Source organism: Rhineura floridana, chromosome 3 (genome assembly GCF_030035675.1).
Source record: "Rhineura floridana isolate rRhiFlo1 chromosome 3, rRhiFlo1.hap2, whole genome shotgun sequence".
Classification (NCBI taxonomy): Eukaryota; Metazoa; Chordata; class Lepidosauria; order Squamata; family Rhineuridae; genus Rhineura; species Rhineura floridana.
The window spans coordinates 156,129,861-156,153,932 of record NC_084482.1 but is presented as its reverse complement, the minus strand read 5'-3'; the positions used below and the strand labels follow the sequence as shown (position 1 = coordinate 156,153,932).

At 42.6% G+C, this 24,072-nt stretch overlaps 1 protein-coding gene across 1 annotated transcript in view; it reads left to right on the top strand.

The window, feature by feature from the left end:
- Window positions 1–24,072, top strand: part of UROC1 (urocanate hydratase 1) — a 92,782-nt gene that overhangs the window by 28,101 nt on the left and 40,609 nt on the right. The window contains exons 9-14 of the mRNA XM_061618419.1: window positions 2,277–2,365; window positions 4,505–4,567; window positions 5,252–5,431; window positions 7,495–7,592; window positions 9,993–10,065; window positions 11,751–11,872. Of these exons, the coding sequence (XP_061474403.1) occupies window positions 2,277–2,365; window positions 4,505–4,567; window positions 5,252–5,431; window positions 7,495–7,592; window positions 9,993–10,065; window positions 11,751–11,872 (625 nt within the window). The remainder of the gene's footprint in view (window positions 1–2,276; window positions 2,366–4,504; window positions 4,568–5,251; window positions 5,432–7,494; window positions 7,593–9,992; window positions 10,066–11,750; window positions 11,873–24,072) is intronic.

The window sequence follows — 24,072 nt, the reverse complement described above, 5'->3', positions numbered from 1 at the left end:
CATGTAAGTTTAGTATATGTGTAAAAAACGAACATACATGAAACCTTGTGTAAGGCAGTCATGTTTTTTTATTTATTGTTTGATTTATTATATAATGAAATAAAATATCTTTTGGCTAAGCAAGTCCCAAACACGTTTCGACCTTTTCTGGTCTTCTTCAGTGGGAGTGATGAATTTTTATCAGCTGAGTGCTGTTATGCTCCTTTGGCATTCCTGGGCTATGTAAACAATAAATATGACCCACAGACAAAGTAAAGAACAGATGTGTCTAACTATAGTATAGCATTGCATATAGAAAAGAAGGTATCAAATGTATACATGAATTTCCTTTTCTATACAAAACACTCACTCACCTACACCTTTTCCATACAGATGTTACCTTATGCAGTCAGATAAGACAGGGAAGTGAATATAAAGAATCTAATTATAGGAGAATGCAGTTAGAATGTATCACAATCAAATTAAAATTATCCAGGATTTTTTTCAATCATTACATAATTAGATGTCACGTGTGTACAGACTAATTATCTAGCCCAATTGACTTCTTCCAGAGATGTGGCTCCACCAGGAGCCTCCTGGTACTGCTGGAGGTCCTCCAGGGACAGCCAGCCCAGCGGATGGAGGCCTGGTGGAAGCTGGCAGAAGGCATGAAAACGGGGCATTCTGGAGGTGCGGTGAGGGCAGAGCTGCAGGGGGGACTTATGTGAGATCCTTCTTGGATTCAGAGCCCTCCCTTGGGTCCCGATCCACCTTCAAGTTTTTTTTTTAAATCCCATTGTGGCCTGTGGGGAGCTCCTTCCCCCCAGGAGCCAGTGCTTTCCAGCTGGTTCATGCGCACAGTTCCCAACAGAGCTGGCTTTCAGCCAAGCTGGTGGTTCCCAAGTGGGAGGAAGATCCCACAGAGTTTTCTGCTGGCTCCGCTGCCACTGCCCCCCTCTGCTTGGATTGTTGGATTGCAAGTTGGATTGTTCTGTCCTTACCTTAAAGATGGACAGAGGTGTCAGGCTAATTATGTACCCACATCCCTGTGAGTAAGCCATATTGAACTTAATAAGGTTTACATTTGAGTAGAGATGTATAGGATTGCACTGTTGGCCAGGGATGTAGTTGTCCAGGGTCTCAGGGGGTCTTAGACCCCTTACTATTTTGGAAGCAGGGTCTCAGCAGGGTCCCTATGTCTCCAGCATCTTATGAGCCAATCAGCATGAAAGAGGAGTGTGTTAGCCATTGAGAAGAGTCTTCTAACATGCTTCCTTGTCCTTTCCTGATGATTGGAGCCAATCAGAGGGAAAGGTGAGTCAGCCACTGAGAACACTCTCCTCTTTCATGCTGATTGGCTCCTAGGGGTGTCTGTTGTTTAGGGAGAAGGCATTAACAAAGATTTTATTCTCAACCCCTTAAAAAGGGGGAAGCGAGCATAGCTGTGACTAGTATGAAGGGACCCTGCACTTGTGAATTTGCAACTACACTACTGCTGTTGGCCCCTACTGTTAGAGAATGGGTAACCTAGATTTGAAAGGCAGCTGTTATGACAAAATTAACAAATTTATCATTATTTTAAAAGGCTACCAGCCCCACAGCTTCCAGGTAGAGACTGACATAGAACATTTAGGCCACAATCCCAAGCGGAATGTTAGTTGATTGATTTCAGTGGGGTTAAGTGATTTTTAGTCTCTTTTGGATTGTGGTCTTAAGTGAGCTACGCGCTAAATTACCCAACCCTAGGCCCTTACTTTGTGGGAAAATGCTTCCATCTATTTAAATAACAATGAGTCTTTTTTATAAAAAAAAGAAAGAAAGAGAGAAAGAAAGAAAGAAAAGGAAAAAGTTCCAAGAAGCTGAAAGGTTTTGCTATTGTGATGTTTTAAAAAATCAAATATGAATTTTGCTGGGCAGATTGTAATTCATGCTATTTGGCGGTTGACAGATACAGCATGCCTTGCTCACTCAATAAAATGTTTCCCCATGGAGTTGAAATGTTCTCATGTGAAACAGGCCTTACTATAATAACAGCTTTATAGCTCTGCTATTAAATAGAGTAAAAAAGGGCTTCAGCGACCCATGTAATTTTACCAGTGATGATGGAGAGAATCTTGTTTCTAAATTTGCTCTGGTAGGAAATCTCACTGATTCATCATCTGTGATTCTTCAGCTATAAAGGGCCTGTCCCAAACTAGGCCTCAGTTCTACACAGGATTGGTCACTCACCCATGAGGACAAATTATTCTAAAGTTCAGTAGTTGGTTATTTTATTTTATTTTAATGCAACCTCTCAGGTTGATGAAGCTGCCCTTTTAAAACGTCACCAGCAGGGATGGTTGATGGAAATCACGAACAGCCTGGACTACTGTATCATCCGGCTCAGGTACGGCTCAAGAAACACATTGTTCAATGACTCACTAATTAACTCCATATCTCACCAAAGGACTTTTGGAGTATTTTCCACAATGTGGAGAAAAAGGCTGCAGCAGACAATCTTCTGTGCCGTATCTCTGCAATGGTTTATTTGACCTTACATTTCACAGAAGTGAGTGAATAGTGGGTCAGTAGTGCTCCTCACTAAAATAAAGAACACTCTTGGGGCTGGTCCTGACATCTGTTTCCCCTATTATTATTATTGTTGTTGTTGTTGTTGATGATGATGATGATAATAATGATCATCATCATCATCGGTTAAATTTATATCCCACCGTTCCTCCCAAACAGAGCCCAGGGCCGCAAACAAAACACTAAAACATCTTAAAAACAGACTTCAAAATATATAAAAACAAAACATCTTTAAAAACATCTTTTTTTAAAAAAGCTTTAAAAAATCTTAAAAAGCAGTTCCAACACAGACGCAGACTGGGATACGGTCTCTACTTAAAAGGCTTGTTGAAAGAGGAAGGTCTTCAGTAGGTGCCAAAAAGATAGCACAGTTGGTGTCTTTCTAATATTTAAGGGGAGGGAATTCCAAAGGGTAGGTGCCCCAACACTAAAGGTCCACTTCCTATGTTGGCAGAATGGACTTTCTGATAAGACGGTATCTGCAGGAGGCCCTCACCTGCAGAGCACAGTGATCGACTGGGTAAGACGATCTTTCAGGTATCCTGGTCTCAAGTTGTATAGGGCCTTGTACACCAAATCCAGAATCTTGAACTTGGCCTGGTAGCTATTGGGCAGCCAGTGAAATTCTTTCAGCAGTGGGATGACTTGTTGGCGATACCCTCCCCCAGTGAGCAGTCACACGGCCGTATTTTACACCAGCTGCAGCTTCCAGACCAACCTCAAGGGCAGCCTCACATAGAGTACATTACAGTAATCCAGTAAGGTGTGTAGTGAAGAGGGGCAGAGACTGGCTAATGATTTAAGACTTTGCAATGGTGAAATGTTTGACACATGCAGCTTGCCGCATCCCTTGAAGCAGCTCTTCTACTTGCACTTATAAGCTTGAAGTCTTATCTTTTCAGCATCACCATGGTTTACATCTTCAGCCATTTTCCCCTTAGTGCAGGCTTGTGGAATCTTTAGCCCTCCAGGTGGTGTTGGACTACAGCTCCCATAAACCCTGACCATTGGCCATGCTTGCTGGAGCTGATGGGAGTTGTAGTTCAGCAGCATCTGATGGGACAAAGGCTCCCAACACAGCTGTTGTAAATAATTTGTCCACATTGGAGCCAAACATATTTAATTTAGTGTTTCGATCTCAGACTGCAGAAGAGATCACTGTTAACAAACACACCATTAACAAAAATATCACATACCATAACACAGCAAGAGTTGTCTGTTTCCATTTAAAGTTTCTCAAACTACTCACCTGATTGGCACCAATGAGATATTATCCAATAACGTGACATCTTGTTGATTCTTACATGTTTAATTTGTTACCAAGAGCTGTTCCTGTTCTTTTTGTAATTTTAAAGTCTCCCAAAGCCTTAAAGGTAGGTCAAGTCCTCAAGCACAGAATAGTCAATGGTAGCTAGAGGGCATCTATGACATCTCTGCCGGAATGCTCACTTTGACATCAGAGAGGATCAGCCAATGACATCCAGAGAGTCAGGACAGGCAGACAGGTCAGAGGTCAAAGAGGGGATTGTAAGAGCAAAGAAGTCAGTGGATGAGGATGAGAAGAACACATGTCAGGAGAAGCTAGACACTTAAAACCCATGGGCTGTGAGTATGCTAACATTAATTAAGAATACTTTTATCCCACTTTATAGCTTCAAGAGGCTCCTACATAGTTGTGTGTATCCAACCAAGTTATACTCAGAGTAGATCTGTTTCAATTAATGGACCTCATTTAGACATGTCTATTAATTTCAATGGATCTGCTGTGAATAGAACTAGCATTGAATATAACCCATCATTTCCAGAAAGTGTTATTTGCTTGAAAATGTTTGTCAGAGAATATTTTATGAGGAAAGCTCTTCTGTATATTTTAAAGCTAAAAACATCATGATACAGTTTTTGAAACGTAGTTGCTTTTGAATAGTTAACATTTAATTCCTTTTTGACTTATTTACAGGGAAGCAAAGAAGAAGAAGATGGCTCTTAGTCTGGGATATCATGGGAATGCGGTAGATCTTTGGTAAGTAGCTAATGATTAACCTGTGATCTTCTTGACAGCATGGGGCTCAGGGTGATCCATGCTGTAGTCGCAACAAAAATGCACTTTGAAGTTGCTACCCCAGCCCTGAATCTTACTGATTTTAATGAGAGAGTGAATGATTTGCCATTGAAATCAGTGGGATTTACAAATGCTTGATGTATTGGTTGTACCATTCCCTATAATGAGTCTCTTGAAAATGGAAATGGACTGCCTTCAAGTCGATCCGACTTATGAATAGCGATTTCCTATGAATAGGGATTTCATGGTAAGCGGTATTCAGAGGGGGTTTACCATTGCCTCCCTCTGAGGCTAGTCCTCCCCAGCTGGCTAGGGCCTGCTCAGCTTGCTACAGCTGCACAAGCCAGCCCTTTCCTTGTCCGCAACTGCCAGCTGGGGGGCAACTGGGCAGGGCACTTAACCCCTGAGCCACTCACTTTGGGGGTGATCTTTAGTTGGCCCTTGACACCCAGGAGACACGAGTGGGGATTTGAACTCACAGACTCTGGACTCCCAGCCAGGCTCTCCTCCCTGCTGTGCTATACCAGCTGTCAATGGGTCCCTTAGCAAATGTATAGAGTTTCCTCTAGGTGCTCCTGATATCTGTTTTTCTAATTTTCATACTAAAATCAGGCTAAATGTTCTGATTTCTCTGTCTATACACAGGGAGAGACTTGTTGAAGAATTCAGTACCACTGGAGAACTGTTAGCTGATTTGGGGTCTGACCAAACATCCTGTCACAATCCATTTAATGGAGGCTACTGCCCGGTACAGCTGAACTTTAAGGAGGCTAACCAGCTCATGTCTAGCAATCCCGTGAAATTCCACACCCTAGTGCAAGAGAGGTACTTCAATAATTTGCACATGTTTTGTTGTGGCAGTTTGTAGGTTGGAAGAAACTCTGCCTCTGTTGAGGGCAGATTGATTTTTATATGACATTTATGAAATCAGCATACCAGAATCTGTACACTGGGACAGTAAATTCAGTGCAAAAGAGCATCTCTTCATTAGCAACATAAACCTCCGACAAATTCAGGGACAACAGTATACATGAGCTGACCACCAGAAAGGGACATTCTCCTTGCCAAAGGTCAGAACAGACTGTAGAAATGTCGTTCATGTAATTAGTTTGATTCTAAAATCACATCAGCAAACGACTGTGCAGGAAGAGGGGTTTGATTTCAACTGCAAATGTTAAGTGATCCAGCTGTATTGATTTTGAGCCATTGCCAGCTGCTTGTTTTTCTAATGCATACTCACCGGAACGAGACATTAGGGAATTAGGCTATATAGATTAACGGTAACGGTTCTCTTCCTGCAGCTTGTTCCTGCTAGGTCTTTTTTTTTCAGAAAAGAGGGTTTGGGAGCTGGGAGTTGCTCATATTGACCGATACTCAAACTAGTTGAACTCCATGGTTCAAATTAGACATTCCATTGTCTGGCCAAATCCTAAGTGAGAAAAGGGCCTGATTTATAGAACAAAAGGGGTGGCAGGAGAGCTGAACCATCAGAGATCGAGATCTTCTACTGGAGCAATAACCTTTCTCCCCTAGAATATGGGAGGCCAGCAATGTTACTAGCCTTGAATTTCCCAGGGGCAAGACGGTGACACAAGCAACCTGGCTCTATAACAGAACATTGCTTTGACAAATAAGAACAGTGGCCAACCATCTCCACTCCCATTGCCCTGGCACTTCCCCCACCCCCACCCCAGCTGGGCTGACTTTCAATATTGGAGCCTGGTGGTGGTGAAGCATTCCAATAGACTGTAGGAAGTTAAGCTGCAAGATGGGGGAGGATTCAGTTCTCCTCACCCACATCTTTAAAATCAGGCCTCTTCCCTGTAGTACATTTTATACAGGGTAGGGGCAGATCCATTGTTAAACAATTAGTCACCATAATGTCTGCTGTTGGCCTATGTCACTTAATACTTATGTTTTAGGAACAGAAATTATTTTAAAGGATATGCTCTTGCTTGACACTGCCTAGCTACTGAGGTGTTCAGGAGAGATTCTGATCCATGTCCCATATCAACAGAGGTATGGCTGTTGGGAACATGAGACAGGGCCTTCTCGGTTGCAGTGCCCAGACTGTGGAACCCCTACTCCTGGCAAGCTTGCCTGACTCTTTCCTTACTGGCGTGTAAATGTCTGATTATTTTCCTTTTCCCCCTTTTTCTTTTTGTGTGTGTGATGTGCCGGCAATATTGATTTAAGTTGTCAGGTTGGTTCTGTTGCTTATTTTGCTCTTGCGTGTTTTCTGCTGCTTAGGATTTTATCTGCCCTGTTCAGTTGCTGCCAGTTCAGACTCCATAAGCATATATGTGAAACCAAGATTTTTTGCCCTGACGTGCATAACTTTCTACTTGTTTACATTGAATTGCATTTGCATTTGCCATTTTACTCAGGCTGGAGGGATCCTTTTGGAGTTCTTTGCAATCCCTTGTGTTTTAACCACCCTGAACAATTCAGTATCATCAGTGAACTTAACTACCTCACTCTGCTCATCCCCTCTTGCACTCCCCAGCAATTCACATTCAGAGCATACTGCCTCCAACAGGTGAGGTAGAGATGCAGGACTGCTGCTTTCAGTGTGCTTTTTCCCCAATATAATGCAGCTTTATACTTTATTTTCACTATAGTACACAATTTATGTGCGCTATTTCCCCTAATATACACATTTTGGTTGGAGAACTACATCGCAGACTTAGGAGAAGTGCAAACTGAAGAATAGCTGTGTTTCAAGTTGTGTATTAGTGCAGGAAGTACAGATTAAGTGGGTACACTGAACGTATTTCTCCCCCATCTCTGCTTAAGGGCATAATGGATGTGTTAAAGGGCTTGTAAGTTTTTATTTATAGAAATTCATGTATGGTGTTGCAGGTAACCTTATATCTTTTTGTTTTCAGTCTGAGGAGACAAGTGACTGCCATCAACAAACTGTCCGATCAAGGAATGTTTTTTTGGGACTATGGAAATGCTTTCCTCCTAGAAGCTCAGAGAGCTGGTGAGTAGCTAGTTTCCCTTTTGCATAGATTAAACAAGTCATTTATTTGGGTGAGTAAATGACACTCCCCTAGGATAGGGGCGCTTCCCATGTTTCAAACTTTCTATGAGGGAAGGAGGCACTTTTCTGTGCATGTCACCATTTGGTATATGATGATCTGACACCCACGGAGAGCTACATTTGGGCTTCGTGTTAATTCCTCCCACATGGAATGCCTACTAGGTAGGAATTTTGAAATATTTAAAATACTTAACTTTTTTCCAACTTGCCCCATCTTAGCCAATGCAAAGCTATTCATTCCTATCCTATTCACCCAAATCCTATCTTTGTTGTTGTTATGTGCCTTCAAGCTGATTACGACTTATGGCAACCCTAGGAATCAGTGACCTCCAACAGCATCTGCCATGAACCACCCTGTTCAGATCTTGTAAGTTCAGGTCTCTGGCTTCCTTGATGGAATCAATCCGTCTCTTGTTTGGCCTTCCTCTTTTTCTACTCCCTTCTGTTTTTCCCAGCATTATTGTCTTTTCAAGTGAATCATGTCTTCTCATTATGTGTCCAAAGTATGACAACCTCAGTTTCATCATTTTAGCTTCTAGTGATAGTTCTGGTTTAATTTGTTCTAACACCCAATTATTTGTCTTTTTCACAGTCCATGGTATCTGCAAAGCTCTCGGGCAACACCACATTTCAAATGAGTTGATTTTTCTCTTATCCGCCTTTTTCACTGTCCAACTTTCACATCCATACATAGAGATCAGAAATACCATGGTCTGAATGATCCTGACTTTAGTGTTCAGTGATACATCTTTGCATTTGAAGACATTTTTTTGTTCTCTCATAACTGCCCTTCCCACTGCTAGCCTCCTTGGTTAATGACTGTGCCGAGGTATTGATAATCCTTGACAAGTTCAATGTCCTCATTGTCAATTTTAAAGTTACATAAATCTTCTGTTGTCATTACTTTAGTCTTTTTGACGTTCCGCTGTAGTCCTACTTTTGTGCTTTCCTCAGCATTCGTTTCAAATCATTACTGGTGTCTGCTAGCAGTATGGTATCGTCTGCATATCTTAAATTGATGATATTTCTCCCTCCAATTTTTACACCTCCTTTATCTTGGTCCAATTCCACTTACGTATGATATGTTCTGCATATAGATTAAACAAATAGGGTGATAAAATACACCCCTCTCTAATACCCTTTCCGATGGGAAACCCATCAGTTTCTCCATATTCTGTCCTTACAGTAGCCTCTTGTACAGAGTATAGGTTGCGCATCAGGACAATCAGATGCTGTGGTACCCCCATTTCTTTTAAAGCATTCCATAGTTTTTCATGATCTACACAATCAAAGGCTTTGCAATACCTAAAAAGGCTGAAGCTACATCATCATTGTCATCATCATCATCATCATATTCTGTTTATCTGCAGTCACACCCAGCACAATATACAAAGCAAACATAGGGCAGTGTCCAACTAATGCACCCCATCAGCACAAGGATTTCCACTTGCACAACAGGTCTTTTCCTCCTCTCCTCTCCTCTCCCTGCATGTGCCCCACTCCCTCCCCAAATCTCCTCCGAGGGTTGGAGCAGTGGCAGCTGATTGCTCCATGTTAGTGGGGCAATGGAATCTGCTCTGGGTTATAGTCTGAACTTTCAAGGCGCAGTCCAAGGTTGGACAGGTCCTTGAAAGTTCACACTAAAACTGGAGCAGATTACACTGCCCCACTGACATGGAACCACTAGCTCCCCCTGCACTGGAGGAATCCCTAAAACAGATTTAGGAATTGTCTGGGAGGAGGGGAAAGTTCCATTGTGCAAGCAAAAATCCTTGTGCTGATGGGACCATGACTCAGCACTACTTTGGATACAACCCGAATGCAATCTTTTAAGCTAAAAGTAGCAATTCAACACTATGTAGATCAGAACAGCTTAGAATGTGAGGCAGCAACATAATCAGCCATTAAGAGCTAGCTGAAACAAATGGAACTTACCTTCTGCCTAAAAGAGTTTAGATATTGGGGGGGGGATGCAATTCAGTTGGCAGGACATTCTAGAGCTGCAGTGCTGCCATTGAAAAGGCTTAAATGAACAAGCACTTAGCACTAAATAAAAAATATGCTTTTTTTAAAGGATCACTCTGAACCCTCCTCCCCAAAATGGTTATTCAGGTGAATTGGACCATCCCCTCTCCCGTCCCCCCATCAGTTATGTCACGCCCACTGGTGTGGACAGCAGGATGCAGAAAAAAGTGTGGAAAGTCACTTGCAATTCTGGTTGTAGCTTAAAGTAGATAAGCAATGATTTATTAGCACTAGGAGCTGCCCATCTAGATGCAGTGTTGGAAGCCAATGGATTTTCTTCCTCCTTTCATAACTTTCATTTGAATTGTTCCAAAGGTGCTGATGTTGAGAAAAGAGGAGCCAGCAAATCTGAATTCCGATACCCTTCTTATGTCCAGCACATTATGGGGTATGTAGAAGAGAATAAAGTACAGGAACACCAACCTTTTTTCCATCTAGAAAGAAGAAATGTATGTGTCTGCACTTTGAGAGGGATTGGGAAGAGAAGGAGGAAGACACTGAATGAGTTGCCATGTTTGAGACCACTTTTTTAGTCACTCTTGTATGTTCATAAGCGTTCAATTTTTTTATTGTGAATAAGACCAGTAACTACAGTAGACCAGTAGACTACCAGTAGACCAATTACTACCAGATGGGTTATGCTATACCGCAGCTCACCAATTTATTTATTTACTTACTTATTAATAAAGATTTTTTACCCAACCTTTACCATGAGGTCCCAGGGCAGGTTTTAACAATAGTATATGCAATAATAGTATATACAACCATAATATATACAATAATACAAACAGATTAAAAATTACAGTTATAAACATAAATAAAACTGTTCCAAATGGAACAGAACAGAATAAATCCAGCATACTTCTGAGGTGTGTACAAGGTGGGGGGTCTACCAAGAGCAGTGGTGGCTGGTGCCCTTTGGGACTGGTAGGGCAGAAAGCAAGGAGCCCAACAGTAGAGGAGCGAGAGCTAATGACAAGTGGAGCTGGAGCCAATGAGAAGCAGAGGCAACTAGTTCTAGTTTTGTCCCCATCGTCCTCCCCACTGAGTTCTACAAGGGACAACACTGAGACGAAGGAGGAGGAAGGTAACAGCTTGTGCCAGCCCCTGGACAGGACGGAAGTAAGAAGGCAGGCAGGTGGGGGCTGACTGAGGGCAGAGTAAGGTTGCTGGAGCAGAGCCCCATTTCCCCGAAACCACCATCCTCCACTGACCAAGTGAGCCCCCTCTGCAGATCTTGACACCTGAGAAGGTTGGTAGGGATAGAGATGGTCTTTTGATATTTTAAAGTTACTATGAGCAGCTTGAACTGAGAAGCCCATCATGTTTGCCACTCAGTCATGTAGGTATAAACATTTATGGAAGCATGGTAGAGATCTATGAGACAAATTCTGAATTGGAAGAAAGTGCAGTCCAACATCTGGGGTTCACTCCAGGGTTCACAAGGCCAACCCAGCCTGCTACCCCACACTAAGTCAAAGTATTCCCCAAAGATCTGTGCTTTGGTATAGAGGGTGGCAAGTCCGCCTCGTGCTACTTCCTCCCTTCTAGCCACTTCTCACCCTGCTGTCTGTTAAGGAGGGATGTCTTGGCCAGCAGACAGATGGGAGGGAGAGTGGTCTGTTTACCGCTACACATATGTGGCAAAAACTAACTGCTAAGTGTGGGATATAGTTGACTCACAGAATGTGGGTTGCACTTAACTAAATTCTTCTACTTAGAGTAGACCCATTGAGATTAATGGACATGACTAACCTAGGTCTATTAATTTCAATGGGTCTATTCTGAGTTGAACTTCGTTGGATGCTTCTTTGATTAAACCTTCCAGGTTTTCTCAGAATCCATTTATGGCAGGTGTGGTATATCTACACAGAGAAGTTTATGTTTGTTTCTAAAACCTTGCTGAAAATTCTGAAATAATGGCTGAAAGAGCTTTGTGTTTGGATTAGTTTGTTTGAAATATTTGGAATCCTTCCATCTTCACTTAATGAAAGAAAAGCATTGCTGACTGCCAGGATAAATATGGCAGGAATTTCAGCTATCTTCTAATTGTGAAAGATATTCTCTTCCCAGTGACATTTTTTCCCTCGGATTTGGACCATTCCGCTGGGTTTGTACCTCAGGCAACCCAGAAGATTTGGCAACCACTGACTTTATTGCCACATCAGTACTTGAGGAAGCTGTGCTTCAGGGAGGTAAGTCATCCCATTTTCTAGCATCAGAGGTGAAGATGGGGTATGGATAAACCTACTTGTGGTTTATTGTGTCCAGTTACAACTAAGACCATGAACACCAATTTGTTATCCGTTTTGGAGGCAAAATTAGCAGACAAATCTTCCAAGTGGGAAATATTATAAGAACATAAGCAGAACTCTGCTGGATCAGGCCAATGGCCCATCTAGTTCAGCACTCTGTTCTCACAATGGTCAACCAGATATCTATGGGAAGCCCATAAGCAGGACCTGAGCGCAACGCTCTTGCCACCTGTAATTTCCAGCAACTGGTATTCAGAGGCATATTGCCTCCAACAGTGGAGGTAGAATATGTGCTCTGCATCATCTGCATCCATCATCATCATCATCATCATCATTATTATTATTATTATTATTATTATTATTACCTGCCCTTCACCAGAAGGTTCCAGGGTGGGTCACAACAATATAACATATGACCAATTCATAGATGTCTATTACAACTGTTGGGACTTCCCACTGTGTCCACATGTACATGAAACTGAAATCTCCAACCTTTGCCTCTACTACTTACAACAAAACCAAGAAACTCGGGGTGGTATTCAGTTCTGATTCTACTCAGAGTAGTTCCATTAAAGTTAATATACATGGCTACCTTAGATTCACTCATTTACTAGGTTTACTGTGAGTAGGACTTAATCGGTTACAACTGTCTGAGTGGGAACCGTCTGAGAGAAGTCTGTGTCTGCTGGAATTGCTTCTCAAGTTGTTGTTTTTAAGTTGTTTTTTTAAAGGTCTTTTAATATGTCTTTAAAGATGTTTTGTTTTAATATGTTTTAAAGTTTTTTTATTTTTAGGATGCTTTTAGCTTTTTTGTTTGCTGCTCTTGGCTCCTCTTGGGAGGATGATGTTGTTGTTATGTGCCTTCAAGTCGATTTTGACTTATGGCAACCCTATGAATCAGTGGCCTCCAATAGCATCTGTTATAAACTGCCCTGTTCAGAACTTATAAGTTCAGGTCTGTGGCTTCCTTTATGGAATCAATCCATCTCTTCTTTGGTCTTCCTCCTTTTCTACTCCCTTCTGTTTACCCCAGGATTATTGTCTTTTCTAGTGAATCATGTCTTCTCATTATGTGTCCGAAGTATGATAACCTCAGTTTTGTCATTTTAGCTTCTAGTGATAGTTCTGGTTTAATTTGTTTTGATGTTGCTGATGAACTGCCTTCAAGTTGATTCCAACTAATGGTGACCCTATGAATAGGGTTTTCATGGTAAGTGGTATTCAGAGGTGGTTTTCCATTGTCTTCCTCTGAGGCTGAGAGGCAGTGACTGGCCCAAGGTCACCTAGTGAGCTTCATGGCTATGTGGGGATTCGAACCCTGGTCTCCCAGGTCATAGTCCAACACCCTAACCACTACGCCACACTGGCTCTCTTAATTTGTTCTAACACCCAATTATTTGCCTTTTTCGCAGTCCATGGTATCCACAAAGCTCTCCTCCAACACCACATTTCAAATGAGTTGATTTTTCTCTTATCTGCTTTTTTCACTATCACATCCATACATAGAGATTGGGAATACCCTGGTCTGAATGATCCTGATTTTAGTGTTCAGTGATACATCTTTGCATCTGAGGACCTTTCCTAGTTCTCTCATAGCTGCCCTCCCTAGTCCTAGCCTTCTTCTGATTCCTTGACTATTGTCTCCATTTTGGTTAATGACTGTGCCAAGGTATTGATAATCCTTGACAAGTTCAATGTCCTCAATGTCAACTTTAAAGTTACATGAATCTTCTGTTGACATTACTTTAGTCTTTTTGACATTCAGCTGTAGTCCTGCTTTTGTGCTTTCCTCTTTAACTTTCATCAGCATTTGTTTCAAATCATTACTGGTTTCTGCTAGTAGTATGGTATCGTCTGCATATCTTACCCTATTGATATTTCTCCCTCCAATTTTCACACCTCCTTCATCTTGGTCCAATCTTGCTTTCTGTATGATATGTTCTGCATATAAATTAAACAAATAGGGTGATAAAATACACCCCCAAAAATAAAATAAATAAATAAATAAATAAATAAATAAATAAATAAGAGAAAGTCATAGTGACTGACAAAATGTGGGATTTAGAGTATGAGATCTGGGTGAAGCCCTGTATGCTACCTTGATCTTTTTGGGATAAAGATGGAATGCAGATGTTCTAGATTAAATAAAAACAATATTTTCATCCAGTAAAATAATATTCTTGAGATTGAAAGGAAAAGAATCCATGTCTTCATGCTGAAAGGCTGAACAGCAACCCCCCCCCCGTAAAATCTTCATTACTTGGCTTTCCTTTTACATTCTGATTTTGACATCTCTTGATTAGTTTGCTGGAAAAGGCTTCCTATGAGGCACGGGTGGGTAGCCTGTGACCCTGTGGCCGCATGTGGCCCTCAGCCCTATTTCATGGGATCCTTGGCCTGATTTCAAAATCCCTCTGCAAGTTATAATTTCAGACCTCTGGGAACAGCAATCTCTTCTTTCTCCAGCAGCCTTTTTGGTAAAGAGAAAGAGAGGGAGAGAGAGACAAAGACAGGGGATGCCCCCACCATGTTGGCTTTCGTCCTGTTGTCCACTGCCATCATACAGCCCCTGACAGATTACACTCAAGGAAATTTGGCCCTCGGCATTAAAATGTTTGCTGACCTCTGCTATAAGATCTGGGTAAATCTGATTTTTTTAAAAAAGAGAGAGGGAATAAATGTGAATGCATTGCCAGTAATACTCCCTGAAATGTAGCAGTTAAAAAAAGAGCAGGTTTGTCTAATAACAAACATAGGACACTGTAATCCTGAGGCAGACCATAGCCCAACTACCTCAATACTGTTTAAAATGACTGGCAGCAGCTCACTAGGGTTTCTGATAGGAGTCTATCCTAGCTTGTGCTCTACCACTGAGCTATGGTCCTTCCTTAGAGGGACCTCTTCTGTATGCCACTAATGCTCACATAGCACTATAGGAGACTTGCAAAAGACTATTTTGATTTGCTGAATTGGGTGATGACAAACACAGTGACAAGCTGGAATACTCATATTCTCACAGTGCAGATATTCCCTGAAGGTATGACATCTGACCCTAAAAGACTGGCTTGAATTTCTCACCATTCAAGGAGAGAGACCCAAACTATTTTAATACATGATAAAGCTAGGAGGTTATGTGTCTGACAAGAAAGTAATCATTGGAATTATATGTATAATTGTGCGTGTGTATGGTATCCATCCATCCATCCAATCTAATCTATCTATGACTGAAGGAGATTAGGTGGCATCTCTGTTATTGAATTTGCTGTTGTGTCTGGCAAAGCAATGGACAGAGGAATTCTGAGATAAACGACTGCTGAATTTCATTGGAGTGAATGCCTAATAAATTGAACTTTTCAGGGAATCCCCTTTGACCCCTTTGTTATTGAGTGCTGTCCTTGTGGTTCAGCTATTCTAACTAGAAGTAGAACTTCAGCTACAATCCTCAGTCTCAGCAAAGCCTTACTGGTGTGTTGAAAAGGAGAGTTGAATAGATCTCTGAGGTTTGGTAACATGGGGAAATGTGTGATTGCTTTGCCTTGTACACAGCTTGAAACTGAAACCATGTTTACCACTCTTTTGGAAAACTGCCAGAAGTGGATGGATGATGGTGTGGTCAACGTGGGTTGAGTGGTAAGCTGTTCCTGCAATGAAATAAACACACAGTGGCTTCACTGTGAAGCAAATTCCTTATGGCTCCAGTCAACCCCTATTCTAAATATGGATATTTGAATTGCTTCTTTGTCTTCCATGGATAGGTACAGAACACAGGCTTGTGGGATCCATTTTTGATGCACCAAGCCGGCAACTGTAGATCAAGCTGGCCATTGAATGGCTGATAAATAGCTACAGTTGCTCCTTTGTTGGGCCATTCAAACACTCCTTTTGTGGTATGTACATATCATTGTATAATGACCAAAACAAAATTCCAATTCCTTGCATTTGGGATATTTCACATTCAGGCTCCTAGTCATTCACCATCATTCTGAAGAAGGGATGATTTTTTTCTCATTAAGCTTTATTAAACAGAATTGAAAAGGAGTGCCAAAGACCATAGAGAGTGAGGCCTATAGTAATTAATTAAGAAGGGCTGTATTCAGCTACCTTGTTGCACTAGTGGAAACCAGTGCAAGGGTTCTTGCTAGCTCAGTGGGACTTTCCCTTCTCCTTCCCCTGTGTGCCCCCGCACACTCTCCCCAAATCTACTCTGAAGGGTTGGGAGAATCTCCAGAACAGTATGTGCTGGGAGGAGAGGGGAGATCATTCCATTGGGCAAGCAGAAATACTTGCACTGAGCACTAACTTAAATACAACCCTTAATATTTTTATAGGGCCTTTCCATTAAAACACTCCAAGTGGTTTGCAGCATGACAAAGACATTTAAAAAGATTAATAAAAAATACAAACTAATATACAAGGAGTAGCCAATATGGTGCCCCCCACATCACATGCTAGCTAGGGCTGATGCAAATTGGAGTCCATAAAACCTGGAGAACACAAAATTGGTTACCCTTGTGTAGACAGATAAAAGAGAGATTCAGCAGGTAAAACACTTCAAGTATTGATATTCCAGAAGAGATTCAAACTAATAACTTGACGGGTCAAATGTTTACTGAAAAGGTCTTCACAAAGCAGCAGAAGGCAATCAAAGAGGGGGAAGAGGTGAGCCTCCTTAAACAGACAGTTACATAGCCATAGGAAAGGTGCCCCAGTCCTAAGCCATTTAGGGCTTTAAAGGTAATAAACAGCTCTTTGGAATATTTTTCTTTTAATGTCTGTAACATCAGATGGTGGCTAGCATTTGCAAAGGGGCCACTGTAGACAGAACTTTTAGATCAACTTGTAGCACCTCAAATGAGGTCAGTTTTCTCACATTTAGCCCTCTGTTGTTGAGTAGCTAAGTGATACTCATGCATGTGTGAACAAGCGCTTAGACTTAGTCACAGTAGTGTAGTGGCAAATTCAGAACAGCAGGGTCCCTTCATGAAAGTAACAGCCACTATCCCTCTCATCCTTTTTTCCTGCTGCTGAGTTGAGAATGAGATCCTTATTAATGTATCTCCCACAATAAGAGGGTGTTCTCGGTTGTGGCCCCCACCCTCTGGAATTCTCTCCCTTATGATATTCGACATGCCTCCTCCCTGATGGGTTTTCACCGAGCTCTTAAGACCTGGCTATTCAGGCAGGCCTACGGGAGTTTTGCGGTGGATTAGCTTGCTGTTGTATTAGTTGATGTTTCTTGATGTTGGATTAATGGATATTATGTTTTGGATTGTTACTGTATTTTATTATGTTGCTGTAAGTCGCCTAGAGTGTCCATGAATTCGGACAGATAGGCGAGTAACAAATAACATTTTATTATTATTATTATTATTATTATCAGGAAAGGACAAGGAAGCATGTTAGAAAATTCTTCTCAGTGGCCAACACACTCCCCTTTGGCTCATAAGATGCTGGAGACATAGGGACCCTGCTGGGACCCTGTTCCCAAAAAAGTAAGGTGTCTAAGACCCCCTGAGACCCTGAATGACTACACCTCTGCTTAGTCATCTTTGATGCTGTACGCCGCTCCATGTTACAAAGCAGAAAGAAGGGCTGTGGAACATGATGTAGAAGGAAAAGAGATGAAATATTCAGACAATATTCAGCTAAAACCCTTGTTAACCAGATCCCAGATGTACAGAAGCCTCTTGATGGCTGTGTTAGCTGTCCATTCTAATAATTACTATGTGAACATGGACTATAACTAATTACAGGACCTGAGTGATCTGGATGTAGGAGCTTCTCTCTGCTTGATAAGGAAAGCATGAAAGAGATGCTTTAAGAATAACTACTGCCGGACTTCCGGGAAGGGTGACTTAGCCTGTGCCTGCTTTTGAGACGGGCTCCTGCCTCAAAAGAAGCTTATTCAGATATATCAGTCAGTTTTTTTTTTTTTTTTGACTGATTAAACTTCTCCCGGGTAGGGAGAAACGAAGAGATTAACCTCAAAGCCTATTTTTGTTGGGGCGACCAGATCTCATTAATTTATGGGACGAGGTCCAGCCGACGAAGGTGGGACGGATTTTCAACAGCAAGCTCTATCTGATAAAGCGAACGTTCACCTTATCTTCTAAGAGAGAACGCACTAACAGGCAAGCACCCTTCTTTCTATATTTTTCTTTTACTTGACTTAAATTGTTGCTGTTTAAAAGAGATTTGCCAGATTGATCGGTTTTTGACATCTCACTGGGGAGCCGTAACTTCTCTCTGCTACGCACTAATTAATAGCTTATCTCTGTTTTTGTTGCAAAAAGCTGTCCTGGATTTGCATTCTAAAGATACACACAGAAGAGGGATTTCTATTCCAGATTTTTATTTTGAAAAATATTATACTGTTTTGAGACTACTCTCTTTTTGGTCTATTTTATTTTGACGAATCTGTTTCTTGACGATTGCCATTAATTGCTTCGATCCTGGGAACTGCATTTTGTTTACTTAACTATTGGAGAGATAAGGCTGTCTGCTCTGTTTATACTGTGATGTCACCAAGTTTGGAGTATTAACCCAATTGTTGCTGAAATAAGAAGTGGTTTTCCTATATTTTTCTTTTAAAATGGCAATTAAGAAAGTGGCTGAGAATCTGGAAATAACTATGTTTCAGAGAATAATGAATGAGATTGAGATAACGAAAATTGAATTGAGTAAAATGAAGCAGGAGATTAAAGATATAAGGGTCCCTGTGAGAGAGGTGACCCTGGAAGGGGTCCCTGTGAGAGAGGAGACCCCGGAGATTGGAATAGGGGTCCCTGTGAGAGAGGAGACCCTGGAGACTGGAATAGGGGTCCCTGTGAGAGAGGAGATCCCGGAGATTGGAACAAACGTGGAACAGGAACAAGATTTGGAGTCTATGGACTTTAGAAATAAAATCTATTGTTTGGAACTCAATGTTATCTCTGAAGAAATTAATGAAGATTCTAGAGATAAAGTTATCAATGGCATGGATTATCTTCTGGACTGGAATGATGTGATGGAGCCCAATATAGAGAAAATCTATGGAATTAACTGCAGCCATGTGACAATGGAAAAACTTTTAAGAGATGACCCAGTGTATTTTGAAAAAAAGAACAGAGATATGATTTTACAGCAGTATTTCAGCAACTTATTCAGAATGGATGGCAAGAAAATATTTGGGATAGAGGTAATTCCCATCAGACTCTTATTATATGACTATGGCTTTGACAGCAAGATTATTATGGAATACTGATAATGGAAGATTGGATATTGAAATTACTGGACTTAACAAGACTACTGAAGATGGAAGATGGAAAATGGAACTAATAGAGATAATAGAACAATGGCTACTGAAATTACTGAACCTAACAGATTCTGATGTGATGGATTAATTGAAATGTTTATTTTGACTATGGTTATGACAATAAGATTATTATAATTAGTAATGAGATGGATTAATCGATATGCTTATCTGGAAAAAAAAATTGATAGATATATTTCTTAAAGAATTGAAACCTCTCTTTGACTTTTTGTGGAAAGAATAAAGTAATGTTTATGAGATTTGATGATTAAGTAAGATAACTACTGGAGGAAAGTGATTTTATAATATGACTTAAGAGACAGGATTGCTATATATTATAGACTTATAACTGATTTGATCTTTGACAAATGGGAAGTCAATATTTTACTCTTTATTTTTTATTTTTGTTTTTTTTTTTTTCTTCTTTTCTTTTTTTTCTTTTTGTTTAACTATTTTTGATTTTGTTTTTTGTCTTTGAATGTTTTATGATTTTGTCTTGTATGTTTTATGAAAATCTGAATAAAAATTATTGAAAAAAAAAAAAAAAAAAGAATAACTACTGCCTTCTCCACTTCTTATCTCTGTCGGTCCGGCTTGGCACTAATCTACGTAAGTTGTAACTTCTGCTTACTTCTAAGAAGATTCTTGGAAGATTCTTGTCTGGCACTCTTGATTTAATGGGGTCCTTGAAGCCTCTGCTTCTATAAATTTTAGCCTATTTTACGGCTATTAAGGGCAGAAAGGAGACTTTGGAGATAAAATAAACTAAAAGCAGATGAAAATGGCGACCTGAAAGACCTGAAAGACAAGCTTCTGTTTGGCGTGGATGTAACGGCAGCTGGGGCTCCTTGCAGTAATTAGTTCTGAATCTGCGTTTGGACTACAGTTTTTACACCTAGTTACCAGCCTATTCTTCAGGCAATGTGTTTTCTGAAAGGAAGCAGGGATAAGCAGGAGATGAGCTGTGATAGAACAACTATGGCCAACTACTCTTTTTACTTTTAAGAAGAGGAACATCGCCACGGTGCAGGGAGGGAGAGCTGTTATCATCACTGCCCTTCCCTGTCGGACTGCTGTTGTTGGCAGGTGCCACACCCTGCAGGACCAGGTCCCTGGTACCAGCCAGCTGGGGCTAGTTTCCTTTTTCCATCTGTCCCTCCTTGGAGGGATCTATAGGCTGGCTGGCTGGGGGGAGCTTGGGGAGACCATCTGCCTGCTGGAAGAGGAACATCGTCGGAGGAGGAATATCGTCGCTGCTCAAGGAGAGCTGATATTGCCGACGTTGCACAGAGTACAGGACTATGTCTGACGTGTTGGTTTGAATTGGAGGAGTGAGTGTGCATATGAGTGTGTGTTGTGAATGAGTGTGTGTTGTGAATGAGTGTGTATGTTTGCATTTATAAATTGTTTGCACATATAAGTGGATAGTTTGTGATTTAAACTATTTCATTTTTACTGCAGTCCTAAAGGAGTGGCTGGTAGTCTCCGGGGTATATGGGGTGGGTCTTGCTTTTATTATTGTCTTAGGTAGGCCTGTCCATTAGGCTGCAGGGATAGGGGCATGCGTAAACCAAGGGGGGATGGAACAGAGAAGGATGGGGGCCAAGTTATATCAAGATTGGGCGGCAGGTGCTGGACTGATGCTAAGGGCAAACCACGTCAATCCAGAAGAACAGGGGATAGATGCGTAATACCCATCCCCTGTTCTGGGTCCGCCCAAAACCAGAAGTTAACTGGGGGACGCAGGATTCCTACTGACCTTCGATTGCTGCTATGTAATGCCAGGTCTGTGACACAAAAAAAATCTGTCATCCATGATATGATACTGGATGAGTGCGCAGACCTGGTATGTATTACGGAGACCTGGCTGGACGAGGCCTCAGCTCCCACTCTTGAGGCCATGTGTCCGCCAGGTTTCCGCTATGCGCAGCAACCGAGGGTGGGAAGGCGGGGAGGGGGAGTGGCAGTCATCTATCGGGAGTCCTTGATGTTCACCAGGCCTCCGCTCCCAAGGACCAAGTTTGTTGATTGCATGTACTGGAGGTTGGGCCCGAAGGGCAGTCTGGGGATCCTGCTTGTGTACCGCCCGCCCCGCTGCACGGCAGACTCCCTGACCGAGGTGCTGGAGGTGGTCTCGGATGTGTGAACGTTGACCCCAGAACTGTTAGTACTGGGGGATTTTAACGTACACGCTGAGATCACTCTCATTGGAGCCCCTCGGGATTTCCTGGAAACCATGGCTTCCTGGGAACTGCACCTTAGTAACACTGAGCCCACCCATGTAGCCGGTCATGCTCTCGACCTTGTATTTGTCCTGGGAGTGGCGGGGAGTGTTCTGAAGTTGGGGGCCTTTTCTTTTACCCCCGTGTCATGGTCAGATCACTATCTGGTGAATTTTGACTTCTCGATGCCACACACCCTCCGCAGGGGTAAAGGACCTATTAGAATGGTCCGCCCCAGGCGCCTGATGGATCCGGATGGATTCCTAACTGCACTGGGGAAATTGGAACCTGCTGAAGGTCGCCCGGTCGAAACCCTGGTGATGGAGTGGAACGAGGGAATCACCAGGGCATTAGACCGGGTGGCTCCGAAACGTCCTCTCCCCCTGAACAGAACTCAGACAGCACCATGGTATACACCTCGGTTGTGAAGTCTGAGACAGGAGGTGAGACGACTAGAACGCCGGTGGCGGAAATCCCGCTCTGAAGATGCTCGAACACAGGTTACAGCAGCAATAGCTGCCTACCAGGTGGCAATAAAGGCAACAAAGAAAGATTTCTTTGCTGCCTCTATTGCATCCGCTGAGTGCTGTCCCAGGAAGCTGTTCCAAGTGGTCCGAAGCCTGGTCGGTCCAGTCGCTCAGGAACCCTTGGAGCATTCAAAGGCTTCCTGTGACAAATTGGCAAGGCACTTTGCCGATAAAGTCGAACACCTGAAGAACTCGATTCCGTACGCTGTGGATACAGTAGAGGATCCAGAGTTAACCAGTTGCAATCCGGTTCAGTGGGATCGGTTCCGGGCTCTTCCTTCTGTGGATGTGGACAAGGTACTTTCAACGGTGAAGCCTACCACCTGTCTGACTGATCCTTGCCCATCATGGTTCCTTATGAACTGCAAGGAGAAATTGGGCGAAGGGATTAGGGCGGTGGTAAATGCATCCTTGAAGGAGGGTGTAATGCCACCGGCCCTCAAGGAGGCAATTATAAAATCCATTCTAAAAAAGTCCTCCTTGGATCCCCAAGTTTTGAACAACTTTCGCCCCATTTCGAATTTGCCATTTTTGGGCAAGATCATTGAGCAAGTGGTGGCTAACCAGTTGTCAGCACACTTGGATGAAATGGATTATTTAGATCCATACCAATCGGGTTTCAGGACTGGACATGGTACTGAAACAGCCTTGGTCGCTCTGGTCGATGATATGAGGAGGGCATTAGACAGGGGAGAATTCACCTTTCTTGTCCTCCTGGATCTCTCAGCGGCTTTTGATACCGTCGACCACGGTATCCTGTTAGATCGCCTGGGGGAATTAGGAATAGGAGGCACTGTTTTACAATGGTTCCGTTCCTTTCTCTCTGACAGGCATCAACAGGTAGCATTGGGAGATGAGGTTTCAGACCCTTGGCCCCTCACTTGTGGAGTACCACAGGGTTCTATCCTCTCTCCCATGCTATTTAACATCTATGTAAAACCGCTGGGAGCTATCATCAGGGGTTTTGGGCTGCGGTGTCACCAATATGCTGATGACACGCAGCTCTATCTCTCCTTTAAATCTTCACCGGAGTTGGCTGTAGAGACCTTGTCCAAGTGCCTGGAATCCGTGAGTGGGTGGATGGGAAGAAACAGGCTGAAGCTCAATCCTGATAAGACCGAGGTGCTACTTGTGGGTGACAGGGGAAGGTTGGGTGTTGCTGACCTGAATCTTAATGGGGTAAAATTGCCCCTGAAGGATCAGGTCCGCAGCCTCGGGGTTGTTCTTGATTCCAAGCTGTCCATAGAGGCTCAGATTTCGGCAGTGAGCCGGGCAGCTTGGTATCAACTACACCTCATACGGAGGTTGCAACCCTACCTTCCTATTCATCAGCTCCCACTGGTGGTACATGCCCTGGTCACCTCTCGATTAGACTACTGCAATGCGCTCTACGTGGGGTTACCCTTGAAAACGGTCCAGAAACTACAACTGGTGCAGAATGCGGCGGCACGCCTGCTTACAAACAGCCGCCACCGTGATCACATCACGCTGGTGTTATTTCATCTACATTGGCTTCCAGTTGTTTTCCGGGCCCAATTCAAGGTGTTGGTCTTAACCTTTAAATCCCTATACGGTCTCGGCCCAGTTTACCTGAAGGAGCATCTCCAGTACCACCAACTAAGCCGCCCGACCAGATCAGCCACACAGGGCCTTCTCTCCGTCCCACCAACGAAAACAGCTAGGTTGGTGGGGACTAGAGAGAGGGCATTCTCAGTGGCGGCCCCCACTCTCTGGAACTCCCTCCCATTCGATCTTCGCCATGCCCCTTCCCTAGATACATTTCGCCGAGCCTTAAAAACATGGCTCTTTGGACAGGCCTTTGGGGTCCCCGGGGTGGGCTAATTTCTTTATATTGTTTTAAAATTGTCTATTGATGGCCCTGTACTGCCGCTTTTTAAAATGGTTATTGTTGACTGCATTGTATTTTATTATGTATTGTATTATTATGTATTGTTGAATTTAATGTTGTACGTCGCCTAGAGTGGTTTTGGCCAGATAGGCAACTCAAAAATTAAATTTATTATTATTATTATTATCTTTCTCACCAGAGCTGATGCTACTGCTTCCGTTTGCTGTTACTTCCTGTTCTCTGCTGCACTG